Source organism: Homarus americanus, unplaced genomic scaffold (assembly GCF_018991925.1).
Source record: "Homarus americanus isolate GMGI-L3 unplaced genomic scaffold, GMGI_Hamer_2.0 scaffold50564, whole genome shotgun sequence".
NCBI lineage: Eukaryota > Metazoa > Arthropoda > Malacostraca > Decapoda > Nephropidae > Homarus > Homarus americanus.
Window position 1 is genome coordinate 1,688,042 of NW_024715014.1, and position 25,519 is coordinate 1,713,560.

Consider the following 25,519-nt stretch of genomic DNA (forward strand, 5'->3'; position numbering starts at 1 on the left):
AATATTTTTCCTGATGTGTTGTAAAATCAAATATTAAACTGGATGAATTCTTACAAATAGTCAACTATGTATCACCCAAACTGTTGCTAAAATTTTATTATATTTTTCTTTTTCACTAAACAATTATGAGACATCAATCTGATATCACCCACATCAAGAAATTTGATCTCAGTTACCATCATTAAAGCCTGTTAATAAATCATCATAAGAGAAGTTATTACTTTAAGGCTTTATTCCATCCCGAGCAGAATGATACGTTACTGTACCCTCCATGAGTGTGTTGAAGATGTTGTACGCTCAACACCTTCCAAACTCCTACAGTACTGTACAGGGGAACGACTACAACTCATGTACTGTACTACCTCAACCCTCCAAATTTATAAGCATAGAGTACCTTAGAAAAAATAGTTACACTTCAAAATCTCAATGAACGTTTCTTAGATACACAGACTAAGAATCTGTATCGCCTGTATACATGCTGAGCTATACAGGCATCCCTCGCTATACAAACATTTGAGATGTTATAATTTGCTTACACGAATTTCCTAAATTACCACCTCTTTTTTGAGTTACAAAAGCTTCCCCCGCTTATCCAAATTTGGGAACCCAGCAAAAATTCAAATTGCGTGCCCCCAGAGTCAGCTGGGGCAGCCACATCCCCCTAGCCCCTACCAGGTTGAGGTAGGAGTTATTTCATGGTTTTTTTCAACTCGTAATTTCGGTTAAATAAACATATCTTACTTCACATTTTTTATTCAGTTACATGAACACACAATCCTACATATGGAATGTGCAAAAAAAATTTAAATTATCATTAGGTTAAAAGCATAAAGGGAATAAACATTTCTTCGTAAGCCAGCGAGAATTGGCAGGATGAGCTGGGGGGAGGTATGTTATGCTTATTTTTCAACGATAGTAATGTTGGGTAGATAAATTAATTAACTTTCACCACTTTTTTTTTTTTTACTCAATTACAAGCACACACAATCCTACATACATAATGTGCAAAAACAGTAAATGAAGTAACTTTCATAAAGTCAAAAACATAAAGGGAATAAACAATTCCTTTGTGTATGAGAGCAAATGGGGGAGTACTGCTAAGGGTTGGGAGGGGGAACGTCCCCAGCTGAGCTGCGTTGCTATGGCGATGCTTGAGGCAGCCAGCATCTATGCAAACGACGGCGGTGTAGAACTTTGATTTAGCTTTTCCTTAATGGTTTTAGCTGCAAATTTTCATTTAGATAGTATTTTATGAATGTTCTTAATATGTTAGGTACAGTACTGTAGTTATACACTATTTATCATTAGTTGGGTAGGTTTTTTGTTGTTCAGAAATTGATTTCTTGTTTTTTGGGGTATTATATTGGGGTTTTATTCTCATTGGAGAACTGAGTCTTATTTTTCCCATATGTTCTTTTATTTACTATACGAAAATTCACTTAACGAATGGTTTTTCAGGAACCTAACCCATTTGTATAGTGAGGGATACCAGGACAGTATACCTTACATTGTCTATATACATGCTGAACTGTATACCAACATTGTCTATACTGTATATACATGCTGAACTGTATACCAACATTGTCTATACTGTATATACATGCTGAACTGTATACCTACATTGTCTATACTGTCTATACATACTGAACTATAAACCTACCTTATCTATACTGTATATACATATTGAACTATATACCTACAATGTCTATACTGTATATACATGCTGAACTGTATACCTACATTGTCTATACTGTATATACGTACTGAACTATAAACCTACCTTATCTATACTGTATATACATATTGAACTATATACCTACAATGTCTATAATGTATATGCATGCTGAACTGTATACAGCTCCTCCCCGACTTACGACGGGGTTAGGGACCCAAATCCAGGATGTAAGTCGAAATGGTCGTAAGTCGAAAATGCTTAAATAATACATAGAAAATCTAAAATGGGTGTCTCTTTTTCTTCTCAGCACCACAAAATTCTCACTTTTAAGCTTGCCAGCCATTTTAAAGTGAATTACAAACGAAAATTTTGTCAGTACACAGCGCATTCACTGACGTTGGGACTCAAAAATACGTAATTTGACAAAATTTTGGTACGACTGAGACGGTCATATGTCCGGGTGGTCGTAAGTTGAGTAGGTCGTAAGTCAGGGAGGAGCTGTACCTACATTGTCTATACTGTATATACATGCTGAACTGTATACCTACAAGTACATTGTCTATACTGTATATACATGCTGAACTGTATACCTACAAGTACAATGTCTATACTGTATATACATGCTGAACTGCATACCTGCAGTGTCTATATGCATACTGAAATGTATACTTATATATATATATATATATATATATATATATATATATATATATATATATATATATATATATATATATATATATATATATATATATATATATATATATATATATATATATATATATATGCTGAACTATGTATACTCACCACAAAAAGTTCTCAAACAGCTGGGAACGACAGATTTCAGAATGAGCACGTTGGCTCGTGTCATCTCAGAATGGTTGGTATGCCTGGTCACGAAGTGACTCTCAATATTTTGTAATAATATATAATATTTTGCTCGTCTTTACAGTAATTACAGGTGAAAAGCAGTAATTTTAATTTGCAAAAAAAAAAAAAAAAAATTCCTCGGAGAGCAATGTTCATATTTCTCATTCGTTTTATCAAATTGTATGACCCTTAGAGCGTTTGAGAATTTTTGTGGTAAATGTTCCTGCATTGTCCATATAGGGTACTGTACATGCAGAACTATATACAACACGTGTGTTGTCCACATACATGCTGAACTGCATACCTGCACTGTGTAATATATGATGAACTGTATACAGTACAATACAATACCTGCATTGTCTATGTACTGTCAGCCACAAAGGTCCTGTCACCTCTCCTCCTGAATCACCATCCCTGAGATTCAGACTCATGAATCCAAAGCATTTACGGACAGAATAATGTATCAGTCTACTGCTTCGGGTTCATGAGTCTGAATGTCAGGGTTCATGGTTCAAGGGGAGAGACGACAGGACTTTTGTGGGTGACTGTACATGCAAAACTGAATACTGTACTGTACCTGCTTTGTCTATATACTTGTTGAAATAAATATGTGCATTATCTATATATATGCTGAATTATATAGTTTGCTGAAATCTATACATGTACACACTGATCTGTATACTTGCATTGTCTATATATTTGCTGAACTATATACCCTGTACTTACATTGTCTATATAAATAAATGCACACTGTACACCTACTGTCAATATACATGCTGAGCTATATAATTACATTACCTATCGTATACATATTGAACTGAATAACTGCAGGCCATATACATGCTGAACTGTATATCTGCTTTGTCTATATACAAGTTGAACTGTATACAGTACATGCATTGTGTATATAAATGCTGAACTGTGTAACTGCAATGTTTATATACATGCTGAACGGTATACATGCATTATCGATAAATTTCTATATATACTGTACAGTACTTGTATGCTCTATATACATGCTGAGCTGTATAGCAGAATTGTCTATATACATGTTGAATCAATGTAAATTTTATGAAGATTTTACTTAATAGACATCTATCTATCTATCTATTTACAGAGAATCTTATCGGAAACCCGAAAATCTATACACAGTACAGTACAATACAGTGTACAGTGCAGTACAGTACAGTACAGTTCTGTACAGTACAGTTCTGTACAGTACAGTATCTGAAACGTTCGAGAATTATTACACAGATATAAGATTAATTGTGTGGAAGGTTCAGGATTAAAATAGGTCCCCAGAAGCAAGAGGGAAGTTATAAAGGTTGTGGATGCTCGCCCCACTAGAGGTCACAGCTTAAGGTCAGTCCAGAAAATTGTCACGACAAACATTTTTGGAGTGAGAGTTGTAAACTCTTGGACCAACCCACCAGAGAATGTTGTGACGGCACCGAGTGTGAGCTCTTTCAAGACCCAACTTGACCAACACTGGCACAGGTACAGATACATTCAGGAGGCAGTGCATGCCCAGTACAGTACTTGCCAACAGTGTGTAACAGAGTCGTGACCGATTGTCCAAGTGGTTAACGAGTCGATCAATGGCGACGATGATGAAAGTATAACGTGTGCTTTTATAACACAAATTGGTTATAACGCGACAAATGTACAGGTATTATGGAACACATATTTTTACAACGCGGATGTGAATTGGATATACTGTAATGCAATTGGGTAAACTTTTTCTAAGTCATGCAAGTAGGAATAAACAGTTGTGCAGCTGCCTCAGCATAGCATCACACAAGGCAGGGTGCTCGTGGACGCTTCCAGATGCTGGCTATGGTAGCAATTTATTAATATAAAAATCCATTTAGTAATGAATGAAATTTATTTGGTATTAACCCTGAATTAATTCAATGTGTGATCAAACAAACTGTAGAAAATTTGTCAGTCATGTTGGTGTTCTCGAACCTACTACTGTACCCATTAACTCCATTATTCCCATTGAATCAATGGTTACTATAATGCGAAGTTCTTCAGGGTCACAACTGACTGTACTTCCCATATTGCTTTTTTTATATACAGTACTGTACAGTTTTCTATAATAAGCTTCATCTAAATCCATAAATTTAACAAAACTTATTCTTCACCTTCTCCACAAATGTTATCTCATGTTCCTCAACACAAACGTTTTCTCCACATGTCTCACCCCACACTAGTCTTCGCTAAGTCTCTCGGTAATAACAACACCATAAACTTTCCCCGGTATGCTCAACCACACTGACTTAATCCTCAATACTTTTTACAATCACCATAGAAAGAATGATTTATGAGTTACAATAGATTCCTAATTAACAAGGTAATGCACTTGTACTGTACTGCAAAGATAATCACTGACAATTTGCTTTATAATAAATATTATGTTATATTAATGTAAAAGTTCCTTTAAGATCAGTTAAAAAGAGTCAAATTGAATGTCCAGAGATCAATGTACAGTACATGATATTTCCCATTACGATTCGTGTTTTTTCTTGTATTAGTTCCTTTAAATTCAGGAAGGGTTTAATGATGACAACTGGTACTATATGTTTAAATGTCCATATTGGCACAAAGATTGCTACTGTATTCCTAGGATGAGGTGATCCAGGTGTTGTTGTCTCCTGAGTAACATAAACCAATGGCAAGGTCACATTACAGCCACCTGGAGCAGTCTGGTTCATCACCTACACTCAACCTCACTTTCCTACACAATACAAAGGATCCATTTTCGAAATTTTTGACAGAAAATTGGCATATTTGAAGAAATAAGAAAAATCACACTGTGTTCAAATAACTCATGCATTAGAACTGGGGAAAAATTGAACTAGAATTACCATATTTAAATAAAGAAATAGAAAATAATGTGAATAAACATTTAATTTGAGGTGATGATGGTAAGTGTTAGCGAGTGTTAACACACCATCCAGTACAGTAGAGTACGAGGCATTGCTCAAGGTGCTCCCTCTACGTTAAGTAACACAGTAATGAAGGGACAATGTCTACAGTGGTGGTGAGTGACGAGCAATACTATCTAGTGAGAGGCAGTGCTGGTGCAGGAAGGCAGGAGCATCACACTACTACACTACAGTACTGTACTTACCTTGCTCACTATAAAGCTTAATAATGATTTACTCACCAACAGAAAATAAATAATTTTGAAATGTGTCTCACCCTGAGTACATGTTCATCTTCACTTGGTTCTTAACTTAGATTAACTCACTAATTCAATCTCCGTATACTGTATCTAGATCATCTTTTATGGATCCCCTGAAGATGTGCCCTAGCATATTTCACCCGATGATTAATCTCCCTAATGCTTCCTGGGGGGTTAGGATAGGTCAGCATGAGGATGGTTACTCTTAAGGTAAGGTTTGTGTTAGGGTGATTAGGTTTGGTAGTTAATCATAAGGCTAGGTTAGGTTAGGTTAGCAATAGGCTCGTTATTCTTTAGATGAAATAAGCTGTAGGGGTGATATTCAGGGGATCCATTTTTTTGTGTAGAGAAATGAAGCCATTTAGGAAAAAAATAAAAATAAAAATAAAATATAAAAATCCTCCACCAGGCACCATTCTCAAGAACAATGGAGATATATTTATTATTTCTAAAATGATTCTTCCATCGATAAGGACCTTTAAAACAATTTCACTAATACGTATCTCAAAAAATGTTACGCCCCCAATTCCTAATTCTTTCTGCCTTGTTGCTCGGCCAATTTGAGATACACTGTACCTTGTATTTGACCCAAGTATCCCCCAACCCACTCATAACTTAACCCAATGCACCCCTAACCTAACCTAAATCACTCATATACAATCACATATCCTCTCCCTTGGTTTGATTTTGATCACATTTGCTGGGTTACAATTACTGTCTTACTACAAGCACTCTACCATCTACCTATAGTCATATGTACAGTATAGTACCTATAGCTTCTACTGATATGTACATCACCTAATTATAGTCATTTGTACGCCAGCTGCCTCTAGTGCACGTACACCTCAGAGGACACTACTCAGTCGAGCGTTCATACCTGGAGCTGGCAGATGCCTACCCTACTATGGGTCACAGTAAAGAGTGAAGAAGCCATAAGTCCAAAATATTATCAGGGCAAACTTTTTTGGAGTGAGAGTTATGAGCTCTTGGAACAAACTACCAGTGAGCATTGTGATGGCACCAACATCATTCAAGTTCAGATACCTTTTGGAGCCAGTACATTCCCGGTACAGTACTTGCCAACAGTGCATAACAGAGACGTGTGATAATGTCACGTGACTGACCATCCAAGCGGCTGATCAGTGGTAAAGAAAATACAGAAAAATAAAGTAAAATAAAGTGATATACGTACACACCACTTATAATCAATAGTCATAAAGTCCACTACCTACAATAGAAATACATACCTATCTGATTACAGATTACTTCTCAATCTGCTTTCATTTTCATTTTAATATAGTCTAAAGAAAACAGATCATATACAGTACAGTACTTGGGTTGAAACACTGAGTGTATCTGAAAAATGTAAAACATTGCCTTACATATTTGCATGGAAACCAATTGAATGTTTGTACTGAATTACAACAGCAAAATTGTCCTCGTCTGTTGATGTGAAAGTTCTTCCACAAGTGAGGACAATGTTGCTGTTCTAATACAAACATTCACTTAACCTCTGCTAAACCTTGTCAAGATGTGTGTACAGTCAGGACTGTATATTTTTGGAGACACCCTGTACTGTATAAGTCCTACAGTGTATATGTTTTTCTGAGACATCCTATACAAGTATCTAATTAAGTGCCACATACACCCTCTGCTCTACATGCATAAGTAATGACAAGCTATTACCTTTATTTAGATACAGCACTGTACAGCATAGCATCTCGATTAAACACAATGACCAGGCTAAGTGTTCATTGAAGAACATCTTGGACTCTTGGACATGAACACCCACACATTCCAGGATGTGGTTGGCCTAACCGAACGTAACCTAACCTAACCTAACCTTACCCAACATAACATAACCTAACTAAGTTTAACCTAACCTAAGGTGACCCACAAATAACTGAACCAGTACTAATATGTATACATTAATAGACAGTTTCTTCATGTTTACTCAGGGTAGATCACACTTCAAGTATAAATTGCACTCAACATAATCATTACAGTAGAGATGAAAATAAATGGTAATTAAAGAGGCAATCGACACTAATAGGGAATACTTGTACAGTAGCTAAAACAACTATCTGTGCAGGTGGAGGTCGATTTGCTCCGAAATTTTACGTGTGACTAGTGACAGCCCTCATATACTAATATTTATCGCACATGGTCTCATATTGTTTCCCACAAAGATGCACAGATAGTTGTTTTAGCTACTGTACATACTGTACATTAATATTTAGTGAAGGAATGAACAATACTATTTGTGACATCAAAATGCATAGTAGTATTAAACAACACAAAGGTTAGATATCATGCACTGCTTTAGTACTTATATAACAATACACACTATAAGTGTGTATATATATATATATATATATATATATATATATATATATATATATATATATATATATATATATATATATATATATATATATATATATATATATATATATATATATATATATATATATAGTGTAGAAATAGAATATTGATCAATACACACACATACTGTATGTATGTATGAGTGTATGTGAGCATAGACATACACACACACACATCAATAATAAGTACTGTATCCTGAAGTCAGTGAGGGACGAAATATCTGGTATTTAGCAGCAGTTTATGTTCTGTTTAATACAATACAGTACAGTATAATACTGTACAGTACAGTACAGTGCTGTACAGTACAATACAGTACAGTACAGTACACTTAATGTCCCGGGAAGTGCACCAGTTCATACATGAAAGTAAATGATGGCCAATAAATATAATCTACATGCTTGCTTAAAACTAACTTATCAAAAATATGATTAGGTATTACTTATATTTGCCAAGTCTCTTGTGTCTTATTGTGGCAACAATCATCACATGCTTTATTAACCCATATACCACACCACTCTGAGTCTATACTATATTGAACAAATCAACATATATGAATATATCTATTAATATTTCACTATAATATTGCCGAACTTTTTACCAATAATATCTAATGTGATATTTTGACATAAGTATTATGATTGTTGTTTTACATAATAGTAAAACATTTGGACAAATAACGTAATTTTTTTCAACCATATAGTTAATGTGAGAGTGAGAAGACATCAGTCCTTTATCAAAGTCTTATGTTCACTCTCACAAAAATGCTCTCATTAAAGGTATAAACTATTTTTCCTGACAATAGTTTCAGTATCAAACAACATCTCACAATATAGAGACTAAGTTAACACTCTTTAGTTTTAATAAAAAATTACAATAATACTTCATCAAGGCTAAAGTATTATAGCTCAAAGTGGCATGACTGGGTGAGCATCATCTGTTAAACGATATACTGTACTGTAACTGAGAAGTTAACTTACAAGATAATGCTCGGCTCAGTTAACTCGTCTTAAGTGTACCTACATAACCAAGCACCACAATATTCCAAGCTATAGTCTTTATATAAGTCAGCCTCCGGTTCTTTCATACTTAAGTGTGTCGGACACAACAACTACTGACTGATACCGTCACTTTATGCTCAACTGTACAACATACAGTATGTTATGTTACTCAAAACAAACACATGAATTGGGATTGTATTAAATCAATGACATTTTGCTAAAAAATGGTTGAGATCTGGTCTGACAGGACGTAACACTTACATGAACACACACAACAGTACGAGTGAAAACATTAACTATATAAGGTATATATATACTGTGTATATATATATATATATATATATATATATATATATATATATATATATATATATATATATATATATATATATATATATATATATATATATATATATATATATATATTAGAAAAAAACAAAGATTTTTGTCAAAACATTGTTGCAAAAGTCACTGAACAAGACAACATAAAAGATCCTGACTAAAGTATTAAAAATCTGTAGATAAAAGGGCATTTTGCATGTTCTAACAGACAATATAAAAAATAAACAAAGTTTTTTTATCATACAAATTCTAAGGTTCCAGGATGTGGCTGTATATGGATAAAAACAAAAATATATAGTTAGAAATGAAAAAGCATTTAACATAAATACAGTACAGTACTAGTTAACAAAAACCCAAGTCTGTTGTAATAAATGTTAAAAGTGCTTCTTGTAATATCTTTTGACATTAAATTTAAAGCATTAAACAAAAGTCTTCATATAAACAAAAAGTCATTATTAAGATTACTGTATAATCTATTTAGGAAACTTATGAAAATTAATGGCATTATCTTCCCTACAGCTGATAATTATGTTATGGTAGAGACGTCAAAGATTTAAACAATTCCAACACTTAAGGTATTTTGTAACCGGAGGTGCCTTAATAATTAACTGTGAGTGCGTGCATAATGCTCTTGGTCAGTGTCGGAGTTATCTTATGACCTCAACGTGTATGGCTTTTATTAACTCAATTTTATCTAAACATTTAAAATTTATATCTCTTACCATTCTAACTTTATCCAGGCACTAAAATATTCTATCTTACCATCATAACTTTATCCAGGCACTAAAATATTCTATCTTACCATCATAACTTTATCCAGGCACTAAAATATTCTATCTTACCATCATAACTTTATCCAGGCACTAAAATATTCTATCTTACCATCATAACTTTATCCAGGCACTAAAATATTCTATCTTACCATCATAACTTTATCCAGGCACTAAAATATTCTATCTTACCATCATAACTTTATCCAGGCACTAAAATATTCTATCTTACCATCATAACTTTATCCAGGCACTAAAATATTCTATCTTACCATCATAACTTTATCCAGGCACTAAAATATTCTATCTTACCATTATAACTTTATCCAAACATTTAAAAATTTTATCTCTTACTCTACTACTGTATTTTAACTTTACTCAAACATTTAAAATTTGTTATTTCTAACCATTTTAACTTTATCCAAGGTTCTTTTCCCATGCAGGATGCTCAACACATTGATCAACTAAATATGTTTGAGTCATATTAGACATAAATAAGATGTATTGAGAGCCATTATTTGACTACTTTAGTTCCAAAGGAATAATTTATTTTTAATCTATTTTATCTTTTTTTTCCTTTGCAGTCAAGACTATTTTCAGAATTAGTTAAATTTTATTCACCTGAGAGTTACACTTTAATAGTAATACTGTACCAAGGTATGGTATTATTGTATTATGCTTAAGTACGTATATTATTATACTGTACGGTACACCTTTATCATAAGATAACTCCCATGACCTGCAATATGCTGTCTAGAGTAATGAAATTCAGGGTAATTAACCTTGAACAGTACATACCTGACTGAAGTGCCTCTTCTTCTGACTGAGAGCCCCCTGCTGGAGGTCCCGGCCGCCTCATCGTCGTCTGCAGTTTGTGCTCACGGCAGGAGTCAAGCGACCTGCTGCGAGATAGTGTCGGACTCAGTGGTGGCCGTCCAGGGCTGGAGGGGGGGAGGGCCGGGGGGGACAAGGGGACAGAGATGGGGAAATATGGACATGGGGAAGGACAGCAGGATGAGATGATTGAAGGGAGGGGATGAAATATACCAAAACTGTATTGTTTGTAGATATATTTGAAGAGTTTTGTGTTCTTATCTACTACATACTTGGACCTACACACGCATACACACAACCTACATTCAAACATCAAACAATATAATGGAGAGTTTACACAAGGATCTTAGTCAGCACAAGCATACTGAGAGTTTTAATATGTATGCTAAAATACTATCAATACTGTATACAGGTATATACTTTTGGTCACACACACTCACACCATACATTGTAAATTTACTGTAAATTCCACTCATTATAGCATTTTGTCATCACATTTATATAAATAATTACAACAGATGTACAGTATAACTACAGTCCGTATTAAGTATCTGTCGTGTAAGACATAATCAGTGATGGTTGTGAAATACGTATCCCTTACCTATAGCTGGGCATGTTGCCAAAGGTAATTCGACTACCCATATCGAGTGACGTTTCCTCTGTCTTACTCATCATTGGCTGAAGATGCTGCTGGGGAGGCTTCTTCACTATGGGTCTTTTGAGGTACGGCGCGTCATACTTAGGCATCGTGGTCTTACGTCTGCGGTGGGTCCAGTGTGTGCGTGCAAGATGGATGAACGGCGTGCCGGTTGGTGGAAGAAAATAAAATGTAATTTAGATCGATGAGGTGACTAGTGAAGATGACTCAGCAGAGTTCCGTTGTTGCTTCATTACTGTTTTACTACATACACCACAAAGGGTATCTACTACATTATAAAACAGTGGTGCTAATAAGAACAGCTGCGAATGGGGTGAAAAGGGACTACAGTATTTTGAAATAAAATTCTTAGTTACTTTAATCTTCCACCACTATGAATTGTTTAAATGACTAATAGTTTATTAAATATTCAACTGCAGGACTTAGGTCTAGATTCTGAAGTAGATGAGAAAGTAAACATTCTCTGTTAACAATACACATACGTACGAGCCTAAACTACACAACACTAAAAGCTTTGGTGACAGTCTACTACACAGCACACTAAGACATGCGAGGATGTAAACTGAGGACAGACAGCAGACAGTTTCTAACAAAGCATTAAAACAAGCATCAACACCCCAGAGATCACAAGCATGGGGTTCAACGACTTCAGTAGCTGCCATCATTATAGTAGCCACAGCTTTATCACGAGCAGTAAATGGAAATAAACCCTTTTCTAGAACTGCAAACTTTTCCTTATTTTAAAAAGGTAACTTCTTTTTCATAATGATTTCTTTTTTTTTTAGGTTAATAAAACAACTACTTCAAGTAGTTTAACACTCAGAACAAGGCTGAGGTTTGCATCTTCCACACAAGGGTTTATAGGGAGTGTTACTTTAAGGGGCAAAGGAAATAAATAATAAGAACCTCATCATAAACTGGAAACCCAGCAAGAACATGGAAACATTAGACAGAGGAAGGAAGGAGGTGAAAACACAGACTAAAAGACTGGCTTGCGATCGGGATGCTAGATAAAAGTCTTCGTTAGTTTCCAAGTTATGTGACGGCGCATCGATACTTCCCTTTGTACAGTATAATAAAACTTCCAGTTCTAGATGTAAGCCAAACATAACATTTTCATTCTAGCGCCCTCTACAGTACACTCTATTTCACTGGATTTATTAATTAAAATGTAAACATAAAAAGTCAATCCAAGTAATTATGTAATTTCTACTGTATGTAGAGAAAAAATGCAAAATTCTATTGATAAACAAATTCAGCATGAATCTGGAAAAATATTCACATTCGCGTTTACTTAGCATCTTCAATCTGGTAAATAATGCAAACATGCGATAAAAACCTGCAAGGAAAGAGCTAATTTCATACTTAACTAGACTTTTGGACTTAATAATTATATATTAGAAAAATACAAAGATACTACAGCTTTCCCCAAAACATTACACAGAGGATGAGTAGCTTGTTTCAGTAACCCAGGATGAAGGCATTCAAAGATTAGAACAAAGTACAGTACAGTACAATAGTCTGATGTATAATATTAAGTGGAAACATTCAGCTACCTCAGATTAAAGTTGTACATAAAAGTTTTCACTTGATGACAAAACTTCATTCTATGTATTATTAACAGATAAGAGATACATGATTTAATGGATTGAATAAGTAAAAAAATGTCCCATGTGTTGAGCCACAAGAAAACAGGGAACATCGTCGATCATAGATCTCTCCCAACGCTCTCAAGGAAACTGTGGACTACAAGCGGACAAGAGGGAAGACATACACCTGTAATAATTAGTAGGAGAAAATAAAGAAACAAGCAAAGATAACGTAGATGTTAGTGAGAGAGGAAATATGTCAGCACAGAAGAGCTTTTCTGTGAAAGGAAAAGTGAGTTAACAGACAGACCAGTAACATGACTAGGCTTGTTAATCATGCCCCCATGCAGGGAGTAACAGGCAAGGTAGAGAGAGAGTTACGGGGATGGAGGAGGTAGAACGGAGACAGGAGGAGGGTTAAGCAGATGGTATGTTTTAAGCCAAAGGCAAATATATTAGTAATACAAAAATAAAAGGAAGTAGCTGGGTTTAATGGAGAAAATATTCTTAATGACTTGGAGAGTTTAACATACTGTAGTCTTACTCAACAGTGAAAAGTTTTGGACCAATATAACTGATAGTACAGTAGTGAGTGAATATTTAGGATAAGCAAAGGAACAAAGGGAAGGTTCATTCAGACTCCTGGAGACACAGAACCCTAAAGCTGGTGCACAGACATCAATGTTTAGTCATTGAACTTTCACATGAACAATTTATATCACAAGTTGGATTCCCAATTACAGAGATGAGTTTTTAATATAATTTACAACACTGGAAGAAACACATAATGAAATTGTTATTGAGAAGCAATGAGGTAAGTCTGACTTAAAGTGAACCTATATAATTAGGTACAAAAATGTTCTGAAAACTTGAAATGTGAATATTGATACTGAACATCACATAAAATTTGAAATAAACCAAAAAATAGTTAGTAATAAGTTAGAGTGAAGTTAATCTCACAGCAATGTATAAACTGTCCCAAACTATCCTCACACAGGCGTTGCGTCGTTCGTGAGACATTAACATACCATCTGCCCAAACTATTACCTGTACTCTTCATCTAGGATACAAAGTGTTAGCATTAGAAGCAATTGTTAATAACACTTCCTTTAATTATAAAGTAATTCTGTTTACTTTACAGAATAAAATATTGTTACATAATATCTAATCAGTATTCTTGTACTGTCAAGTTTTAAGTTTACACTATTATTGTGACTACATACTCAAAGTGCGTTACAAACAGAATATATCTGCAACATATAAAAACTAAATAATAATAATAATAATAATAATAATAATAATAATATAAAGCACTTCATCTGTGATGTGGTCATTGATCCTGAGCCTTGAGAGGTTATATATGACAAAAATATAGGCATTTACAAAATTATAGGTCTGCATCACCAATGAACATCAGGATAAGATTAATTATGATCTTGAACATCTAGAACAACAGACTAAAGTTATATTAAGTCATTATGATGTTCAGTAATGTTATGCCTACATCAAAATGAGGTGTTCTGAATCATCAACTTCCTTATTAACCAAATCCTGAACATATCAAAGTAATGATTAAAATTTATATCATTAATATCAATAGTAACTCATAAAAGCTGATCTCATTAATTACTTGTGGACAATTCTAAAACACTGTCAGGTTATGACTTGGTACTGGTGGTGGTGGTCACTGTATGTAAGATGATGTTCCCGGCCAGACAAGTACAGGGAGGTTAACAAAAAACAAAAAAGCTTCCTAATGAGATCAGTGATTATGAAGGACAAACAAATCCACATTAAGTCGTTTTTAAACTCGTCATTCCTATATACAATTGAAGAAATAAAGAAAAAATTTATTAAAAACATCTCTGGTCAAAATAACTCAGATTAAAAACATCTCAGGACAAAATATCTCGGATTAAAGACATCTAGGATTAAAATATCACAGATTAAAAACATCTCTGATTAAAAACATCTCAGATCAAACCATCTCAGAATACAACATCTCACAGGCCCATAATCGCTGGTTTTCATCACATTTGTTCCAACATGCAGATAGTAGCAGTGTGTGGTGTTAAGATAGGGAAGGGAAGGAGAGTTAAGAGTGACAGGTGAAGGATGCGAGGGTTTGGTCATTGACTTGGCTGTTTGGAGGAAACCTACGCTAAGGAGTTTTCTTCTTCTTTGTTTTTTAATACAAACTCTTCTTGTTTATTTTAGTGGAATGGGACGAGTTAATGCCTTTCATGTTCCTTAGTCTTAATTCAAGTTATTCACATTATTGTTCAGTCTACATCACCCAGTTACTGTAGTTATTATATCACATAAATGGAATTAGGTAAAAGATTAAAGGAAAAAAGTACTTTACAGTGAAATCTCTATATAACGGACTTCTCATTCCATAATCCGTTCGATGGGGGTTTCACATCTAACGGACTCTTGATATAACGGACTTTCATCTCTTTACTGTAGTTCGCCAGATGGGGGTTTCACATCTAACGGACCCTCGATATAATAAACATTTCTCTCCATATCGTTCATTAAATAGAGGTATCACTATATAGCATTGGATTAAAAATAAAAAATAAAAAAAGATTAGGATTAAATAATGAGATTAATTTATGGTACAGGATTTGGACTATAAAAAAAAATTAATTAACGAAAAGGATAAGATTTAAAACAAATAATTAATTTACTTACAGGAGTAGGATAAGAAAAAATATATATATATACATTAACAAAATTTTTGGGGGTATATTTTCAGGTCTTTTGCACACACACACACACACACACACACACACATCATTATACAAGGTTATGAGTCAATAATGTACGTGTCATCTTCAATATAATTAATTACAAATGTTGTCATGTTATTAGGATGTAACTAGGATTCTATATTTTTTGTGATAATGATGCTTAATGTAATGTAATAATGTAATACATAACAGCTTGTAATAATCAATACCTTTTTTATGTACAGTCAACTTCTAAAGTCCGTTCAACTCTCCCCCCTGAACCACGAACCTGAGATTCAGACTCATGAACCCAAAGCATTTATGGACAGAATAATGTTCTGTATCAGTCTACTGCTTTGGGTTCCAGAGTCTGAATCTCTCTGGGGGTTCGTGGTTCAGGGGGGGTAGGCTTTAGTAGTCGACTGTACAGTATGGTGGTATTAGAGGCTGTTCAAGTGTAGATGATTTAATAAAAAAAATATAAGGCACATTACAGTATACTGTACTTCATATCGGGTACACGGACTGATTATCAGTCAATCTAAAAATCGATCAAATTATTTACATTGAGAAGAAGTGTCGATCAGATATCAACAACCTGATTTACAACAGCTCACACTAAGATCAGTTTAACACAGTGTAACTACTAGTGTTCTAACCAATGGATCTATTTTCCATATAAATAAGAAAATTTAATTTATTTTCAGAAGACACTGTAAAGTTATATTACAACCCGTTTATTCTGCTCAACACAACAACATGAGGATCAACACTAACCTGGCAGCTGTATAATACTTGCTTAAAGACCTTTGTTGAAGTCCAGTAATATATTATAACATCAATAAGATCTTAATTGAAGAAGCTCATTAATACATTATAACATCAACATCTTGAAACACTCGACAATTTGATTTTGGTGTTCTCAAGTTCATTCCTTGTGTCCTGGATGACTCCAAGTGATCCAGATGACCCCTAGTGACCCGGATGACTGCTAGTGAGCTGAAGGACCCCTTGGTGACCTGGATGACTCCTAGTGACCTCAATGACCCCTAGTGAGTTTGATGACCTAGTGACCCGGATGACCCCAAGTGACCCGGATGACCCCTAGTGATCCAGATGATCCTTAGTGATCCAGATGATCCTTAGTGACCTGGATGATTCCTACTGAGCCAGATGACCCCGAGTGACCCAAATGACCCTAATTTACTTGGATGACCCCTAGTGAGCCACATGACCCCTAGTGAGCCAGTGACACCTCAGTGAGCCAGATGAACCCTTAGTAAGGCGGATGACCCCTAGTAAGGCAGATGGTTGTCAACAGCAGTGGGTACACATTGACACACCTTCTGATGACCACACCAAGCCTATGTCATTCATCTATACTAATGTTATACTGTACACCCGAGCGGCAATCATCGTCATACCTGACCTTGGTCGTGTAATGGTATATAGCCCGGGTCTATAGTTGTTGTTACTCTTCACTAGACTAAGTTGACAACATAACCTTGAGCTAAGAACAGTCATCAAGGTTAACAATAATTGGGACTGGGTTCAAAATGGAATAATAGTAATACGGAATTGGTTTTAATACAAGGGTCATCATGGCTTGGCTGTATAGTTTAGGGCAAGTGCTTTATTAGCTGTTGTCGACATGTTGAAGGAGGGTTGTTCGGTGCTGGCTGTTGCTGCACACAAACACGCTAACAACTGCTTGGTTTCCTCTCGTAACAGTCACAGTTTGATTGAATGAAAATAAAATATAATGTGCCAATATAAAGAAATTTAAAGCCAAGCATTTTGAGCGATAGATCGGGCCATGAAAGAGAGAGACAGAGAGAAGTTTGGGACTGAGGAGATATGTAATGGTAATAAAAAGATAATCTAAGTATTGCTAGACTATTTTAGACTAAGATCGTACTGACCTTAGACACAGGGAGAAATTTTGGTGGACTACCACTGACCTGTAGCACAAAGCCATGAACGCGAACGCAAAGAACACCCCGCCCATGCCTGACACCAACCCCACCACGAGGTACACCGTATCATTGCCCTGTTGCCCGACTGTGGCGTCACAAGGTGGTCACCACAGCCATTGTTGGGCACAAGTCGCGAGGTAGGTTGGCGGTAGGATTTGGGAGTACAGTTGAAATATTTATATTTGTGGATTGAGTGATTTTTGTGTCCACAGTCACGGGTTGTGCCGGCAGTGTCAGAAGGTGAGGCCACACAAGTGGTTATGGTGACATGGTGATGGTGAGTCAACCAATGTGACGGTCGCGACCAAGATGGCGGACCGAACAGGATGGCAGACCAGGCGAGCGAGTTGTTGAGAAGGGGAGGACAGCACCCAGGGGGAGGACACAGCACCCAGGGCGGGAAAAAGAACAAAAGGGGAAACAGAGGTAAGAACACAAACCCTCACAATACAGCCCTTCACATAATACCTAGCAAGTCAATATACTATTAGGGTGTGGGTTCTTCTCTTAGTCTCAGGACCCAAAATACTTAGGACTTCACTTCTTGCTGGGCAGAAACAGAACTCCCAGATAGCTTATCAAATCAAGCATCAATGTGTAAACTAAAAAATTAGTTGAAACAAAATCTTTACACAATAAATGTCACAGTTCATTAATATTGAAAAGTTTGTTGTGCCTTTTTGATGAGCTTCTGTTTATGGTTACAAGGCGAGCATGATGTACACACTGAACATGTAAATTATATTGCCACACTGCAGAAAGTTGCAAGCTAAGTATGAGAAACATGAAGAGACATTAGCATCAATCAGCAACCCAATGAGCTGAAAATAAGTTGATGACATCAGGACAGCTGGAATGCCTCAGGGCACACACAACACATTGACACAACCCACAGGTGGTCCAAAGGTGGCTCACAGGTGGTCCCACTGATGAACCACAGATGGTCCTACAGGTGGTCCACATATGGTCCCACAGGTGGCCTCACAGATGGTCCACAGATGGTAAACCCACAGATGGTCCTACAGGTGGCTCCACAAGTGGTTCACAGATAGTCCACAGGTGGTCCGCAAGAGGTCAAACACAAGAGCTCATATCACACTAATAATCGTCTGACCCAAAACAAAGCTTACCAGACACCCCAAGGTTAACCTATTATCGCTGTACTGTACATCATCATAACTTAGATAAATAAAGGCATCTACCACCTCTTCCACGTTATTATCTCATGGTATGACGAGGTTCATATTGATATTGTTGTGAGCAAGGGTGGGAAGCCAGGTGTCGTCATGGTAACTCAGTGCTGGGTCAGACGGAGATAAGGGAGGAGGGAGCTGCCATTTGATACAGCCAGGGAAATGCCCATACCAGTCCATCTACAGTACGTAGCAGGGGGGGTTATGTATATACTGTATATTTTTGGTCATCCACGAGAATACATGGTAAAAACACCAGTGGGGGGGAAGGGGGGGGGTACCTGTAGCAAACTGCTATTAGGGTAAAAAAAAAGAATATGCCTCCTACTCCGCCTACAAGTAACAGCACCATAGCCACTCTTCCAAGACCGCCAGTGTTGCTGCTCTTATTAGCTGTAGGGAAGTAAGTACAAGATGTGAGTTAATGAGACTAAACAAACAATATGAAATAAACATTAAGAATCATACATATAGAATAAAAATAATAATGATGTATGGGATGAAGACTTCTGCTGTGTCCATACATTATACAGTATATCAGCCAAAGACTTTAACTTGACATCAGTTGAGCAGCACCAGCTCTGGATGATAAAACCTGAATGCAAACCTAATGAAAAAATAGTAGTTGATGATGATCTACAGAATATGGAATATAATGAGCTCATCAGTGGTTAAGAGGGTAAAATAACTGAAGACGCTTAATCATAAACCTCACTTACAGGTAAAAATTAAATTTTAACAAATTAGAAAAAAAAACATTACAGTATATTGATTATAAACTTTCAAGATAAACCCTTCAAAATATTAACCCAGTGTTGCCAACTTAAAAACAGTCGAGTGGCTCAGCGCTTACCATATTGTGTGTTGCGTCCTTGTTTTGGGTCCCAGGTGTTGCCTGAAGTGTTAGAGGCTGGGGTCTTCTCCGTGGGTGGAGAGGAATGCGCTTCGTGATTCCTGGGGTTAGGTGTGGTGTAGAGAGAGCTGTTGTCGAAAATGGAGCAGTCTATCCCAGTCCACCCCGGGGTGCAGAAGCAGGAGTTGATATTGGAGCATACCTGTTAAGGTTGTCAATTGTCAACTCACACACCCGACTAGTTGTCTACTGACTCGGCCACAGTACTGTCCGCCCAGAGAAGACCCCATACATGTGTCAACAATGATTAAACTTTATGTTTATTAGAAAATTAATAATTAAATTAAACTGAAATCTTCACTAATTAAATTTAGTTCATTTAATTTTTGAGTAAAGTTTTGTATGCACATATCTCTCACATCTACTTCATGATACGCAACTAACGAGTAAATGATTGTCATCTCATCAACAATAAAGGAATAAACCATAATCTAGAAACTGTGCCTCATGCATCTTGCTCCTAGTACTGTCCTGAATTATTAGTACAGTATACCAACTACTACATTTATTTATATAACTGTAGGACTTTTAAGTCTATTGGAACCACCTGAATATTAGCCATTCCGGTAAAGTCATAGAAAAGCACCGTTCTTTCTGTGGATATTAAAAATATGTTTTTCCTATGATATTTGATGAGTTTTGAACGATTTTGATATTCATTTGTGCCGGAAATCACTTGTTTTTTAGATCCTCCCCAACAAGGGAAGATGTAGGGAAATTTGAGTTATTTGTTGGGTAAATCACAGAAACAGGTGATTTCCAATGGAGAGCAAAGCAAAAATCGTTCAAAACTCATCAAAAACCACAGGAGAGAAAGACCGGTGCCTTACTATAAATTGACCGCCACTCCTAGCTTATATCACCTAATGAATAACTAACCTAACCTAATACTAACCTAACCTACAGTAACCTGACCTAATGTAATGTAACCTACCTAACCTAACATGACCCAATGCTAACATAACATAACCTAACACTAATCTAACCAGACTGTACAATTGTATCTAAATATATGTGTATATCTATTAATGTGGGTTAGATATTAACAACTAGACATCATTCATCGTACAACTTTCTCTTACCAATAACATAACGTATCATACAGTAGACGAGAGAAGATACTAGTGAGCTTCGACACCATAACACACCAGTGAGGTCTTAGTACACATAACTAATTGGACCAAACACTAGGCTCCACGTATGATCACAATGTCATAAGATTTTACCATTAACGATACCAAAAATGTGTTCTGATTTAATATTTAGTATAATAAGGGGTTGATACTTCTCTCTATAGACAACTTGTCCAGGTTGTGGGTGCATTCTTGACTTACTGAAGCTGTGAGGGACATGCATATAAGGTGGCTCGTGAGTAGAGTGTTATGGTATGTCCTGCCACCCACCATCTCACGTTGGAACAGAAGGCAAGAGAGAGCATTTGTGCTTTCTGTGCCTCTTATAAGAATGCACCCACTGTGTTCAACTTATTAATTAACTACACAACCAGAGTCTTGTATTGGTCATCAGGATATGATTTTATTGTGTAATGGGGAATAATTATGTAGTTTTTTCTTGCTGTTAAGGAGTACACATAGTTTTCAGAATTCCATTGGTATTAAAAGTGCTTGTAGATAAAAAAAATTTTCTGAAGCAATATATTAGTATTTTACACAATACTATCTTTTTACTTGTACTGTAATAATAATTATTATAGCAGCAGAGAGTTCACAGGATAATTCAACAGCCAGGGTTATTAAAAACATTAACAAGTTATATAGTTATTACAACACACGGGTTTTAAGTCTGTACAGTATTCAGATCCGTGTTAATGACTGGCTGGCTGTTGACGGGTTCTGGGAGACTAATAACTATGTGTACTGCCAGGATAGTTTCAACCACACCTTAACATTAAATGGTGAAGTAAGTACTGCACTGTGAGAGTTAATCACAGGTGTTGAAGCTGTAAGCGGTGATGTGGGTGCTGGAGTGATCAGAACCTAGTTATCATGGAAGCCTTTTTGGTGTGTATTTTTTTTCCTATGCATCAGCTGCTGTTTTTTTCCTTCTATGTGTTTGAGGGTCGTGGTGTGGTGTGGTGAGATGAGGTGCCCAGTATGATGGCTCACTCACTCAATCACTCACACACACACACACACACACACACCAACACACTCATACAGGAGGTCACAACGTCACAGTCAGCCGTGCATAGGCTGACACACCACACCAAAACCACTACCAATTCCTTACCTGAAGCACATTATCTCCAAGAATCAAACTCTGAAATACACTAACATTCATATACAAGAGACTTTCTCATTCATCAACAAAAACTGCATAATAAACTGAGACAAACCCTAATGGAATGCTTATTAAGATAGCTTTAGATAATATGAAGATTAGACCCCTTCCAGCTTATTTCACCTGATGATTAATTATCCTAATGCTACATGGGGGTGTTAGGTTAGGATTTGGTTAGGTTAGGTTATGTTTAGTTTAGGTTAGGTTATGTTTAGTTTAGGTTAGGTTAGGGTAAGTTCAGTTGAGTTCAATTAAGTTAATCAAGGAAAGTTAGATTCAGTTATGGTAGGTTAGGTTAGATTAAGTTGAATTCAGTTAAGTTAATCAAGGAAAGTTAGATTAAGTTATGGTAGGATAGTTTAGGTTAGCATTATGGTCCTTAATCATCAGATAAAATAAGCTGTGGATCTAACATTCATATCATCCAAAAGTTGTAGAGTAACTGACGATAACTTCCTGTAATGTGACGATTTAAAAAAAGTGGAACACCATTAATACAAAATACCTATGTGGGTATTATTAATTTGGTTAGTTGTGTGAGATGCAATATATCTCTGAGAAAAATGTATATACTGTACACACTGACCTATAAATTTTGTGGAGATCACTTGAAATGCTTGTGCAGTACTGTGTCATTGGTCTCACATGTTAATGAGCGAGGTCTCTCCGGCAAGTGAGGACAATTTTGGTGTAGTAATGCAAGTATTTTCATAGAATATCTAGGAAAACCCAGAAGGCATTGTGTTGTATACATTCTTTTAAGACAACCTAATATATAGTGTAGTGATGACAATGTAATGTTAGTCAGTACATGGCGTTAGTCAGCCTCATATACTGCCGTCTTCATACTAACATATATAACAATAACAACACATAGACAAGATTCTTGATTAAAATATAATATACGAGTATACATTTCTATACATGTGGGTGAGGTGTCCTGTCCACTACACATACAGTATACAAAACATATCACCCCCAAACTAGATCCACTGAATTGTGATGTTGTGTAATATACAGGTATATATATTTTGTGTTCATATTAGAACTGTATTATCATATGACAAAGAAAAATGTGGCAATGTGGCAACTATCAATTTCAATTTAAAATGTATTGAATAAGAGTTCAATGTAGAAAAGATGACCTGTAGTACTAAGTGACAGGTACTATACAGTACACGTTTCCTGCATCTGGTCTTTGTTCTCTAGTGTTCAACAATAACCTCCGTCTCTCATTATTGATCCGTTAACTTGATACTATCGACAAGTTAACTGACTCTCTCGGGCTCACGACGATGTTAACTGAACACTCTCTACAAGTTAAGTTTCTTTCTCCGGCAAGTGACACTAACACCTCTCGTACTCTAAAATGCTCTTCTTAAAACAATCAGTCTCCCTTAATAATGAAAACTTGTCCCATCTGCTCCATATCTTGACCATCTTCACTTCCCCATCTGTAAAGTCAGGTCGTCTAACAGCTGGGTGGACTGAGGGCTCCTCTGCCACAACCAACAACTCAGCTTTCAAAGTATGATACATTAAAATTTAGGGCACTTGTGTATGTGTGTGTGTGTGTGTGTGTAATTGTGTGTGTGTAATTGTGTCTGTGTGTGTGTGTTTGTGTGAGTGCATATGAGCGTGTGTATACTCCACCAAAGTTTTCAATGCATGGATCACTAAAATTCACCCCTTCACCCACCACCCTTTCACCATACAACACACTCGAGACCTTTCCTTACATCAGCAATCAGTTCCCCAGATCATAATACTTACCCCATGACCAGAGCACTCTAGGGCATTGTTATTTGTCTCACAGTGTCCAGGTTCGATGTATGGATAGATTGACTCGCATGTCTGATTCACGCATATGAGCTTCTCTCCACAGGCTGTGCCATCACGTACCAGTGTCCAGTCCCCTCCTCTCTTTCTCTCGTCACCCATTTCATATCGCACAGTCCTGGAGGAGAAATGTGAGTGGGAATTAGCTGAGAAATACGATAGGAAGTCTTAATAGTGTAATGTGAGGGGAAGTAGCTGAGAAATACGATAGGAAGTCTTAATAGTGTAATGTGAGGGGAAGTAGCTGAGAAATATGATAAAACATCTCAGTAGGGTGTAGTGTGAAGGTTTTAGCTGAGAAGTATGATAGGAGGTCTTAATAGGGTGAAATGTGAAGGTTTTAGCATTGATATGTGATAAGGAATCTTAAGAATATTTACACCGTAATATACTTTTCTCTCAGAAATGGAATTTAAGGGTTTTAACTAATTAAGTACTTCCAGAATAAAACAAAACACCAAAATCACACCGAACAAACCCATAGTTGATGAGTAATTAGCACCGAAAAAATAATTAAAATCTTCCAAGCGTCATTACGACCACTAATTACCCCGGCAATGGAACTGTCGACCTTGGATTCGGAACTGTACCAAATTACATAATACAAAGTAATTATAGTATTAAGAAAGTTCAATATCACATGATGTAGTAAATTACAGTTGTTAAAGTCCCTTAACACACACACACACACACACACACACACACACACACACACACACACACACACACACACACACACACACACACACACACACACACACACACACACACACACACACACACACACACACACACACACACACACACACACACACACACACACACCAGTTCAAATAAATTATTTTCCTTATTTCTTATAAAGCTAAATATAGAAACAAAAGCTCCATATAGATAAACAAAAGCTCCATATTAGATGAAAAAAAGCTCCATACTAGGTGAACAAAAGTGCCATACAAAATGAACAAAAGCTCCATACAAAAGCTGCATATAAGATGAACAAAAAGTTCAGTACAAGATGAACAAAAGCTCCATACAAAATGAACAAACGCTCAATATAAGAAAAAAAGCTCTAAATAAGAACAAAAGCTCCATATAAGAAAAAAGTTCTTAATAAGAACAAAAGCGCCATATAAGATCAACAAACAAATGTTCAATAAAAGAACAAAAGCTCAATATATAAAAACAAAAAACCCCATATAAGATGAACAAACAAAAGTTCCACTACAAGATGAACGAACAATAATAAAGAGA

The 25,519-nt window shown here is 36.0% G+C and overlaps 1 protein-coding gene across 21 annotated transcripts in view; it reads right to left on the reverse strand.

The window, feature by feature from the left end:
- Window positions 1-25,519, reverse strand: part of LOC121880142 (disintegrin and metalloproteinase domain-containing protein 11-like) — a 180,416-nt gene that overhangs the window by 26,767 nt on the left and 128,130 nt on the right. For 10 of the 21 annotated variants that reach the window (XM_042387307.1, XM_042387230.1, XM_042387220.1 and 7 more), the window contains 6 exons: window positions 24,203-24,386; window positions 20,069-20,270; window positions 17,969-18,107; window positions 11,666-11,824; window positions 11,029-11,171; window positions 9,705-9,728 (listed from right to left, as the gene is read on the reverse strand). In XM_042387307.1, coding sequence (XP_042243241.1) covers window positions 9,705-9,728; window positions 11,029-11,171; window positions 11,666-11,824; window positions 17,969-18,107; window positions 20,069-20,270; window positions 24,203-24,386 — 851 coding nt within the window. The remainder of the gene's footprint in view (window positions 1-9,704; window positions 9,729-11,028; window positions 11,172-11,665; window positions 11,825-17,968; window positions 18,108-20,068; window positions 20,271-24,202; window positions 24,387-25,519) is intronic. The other 11 variants (XM_042387333.1, XM_042387373.1, XM_042387253.1 and 8 more) reach the window with 6 other exon arrangements.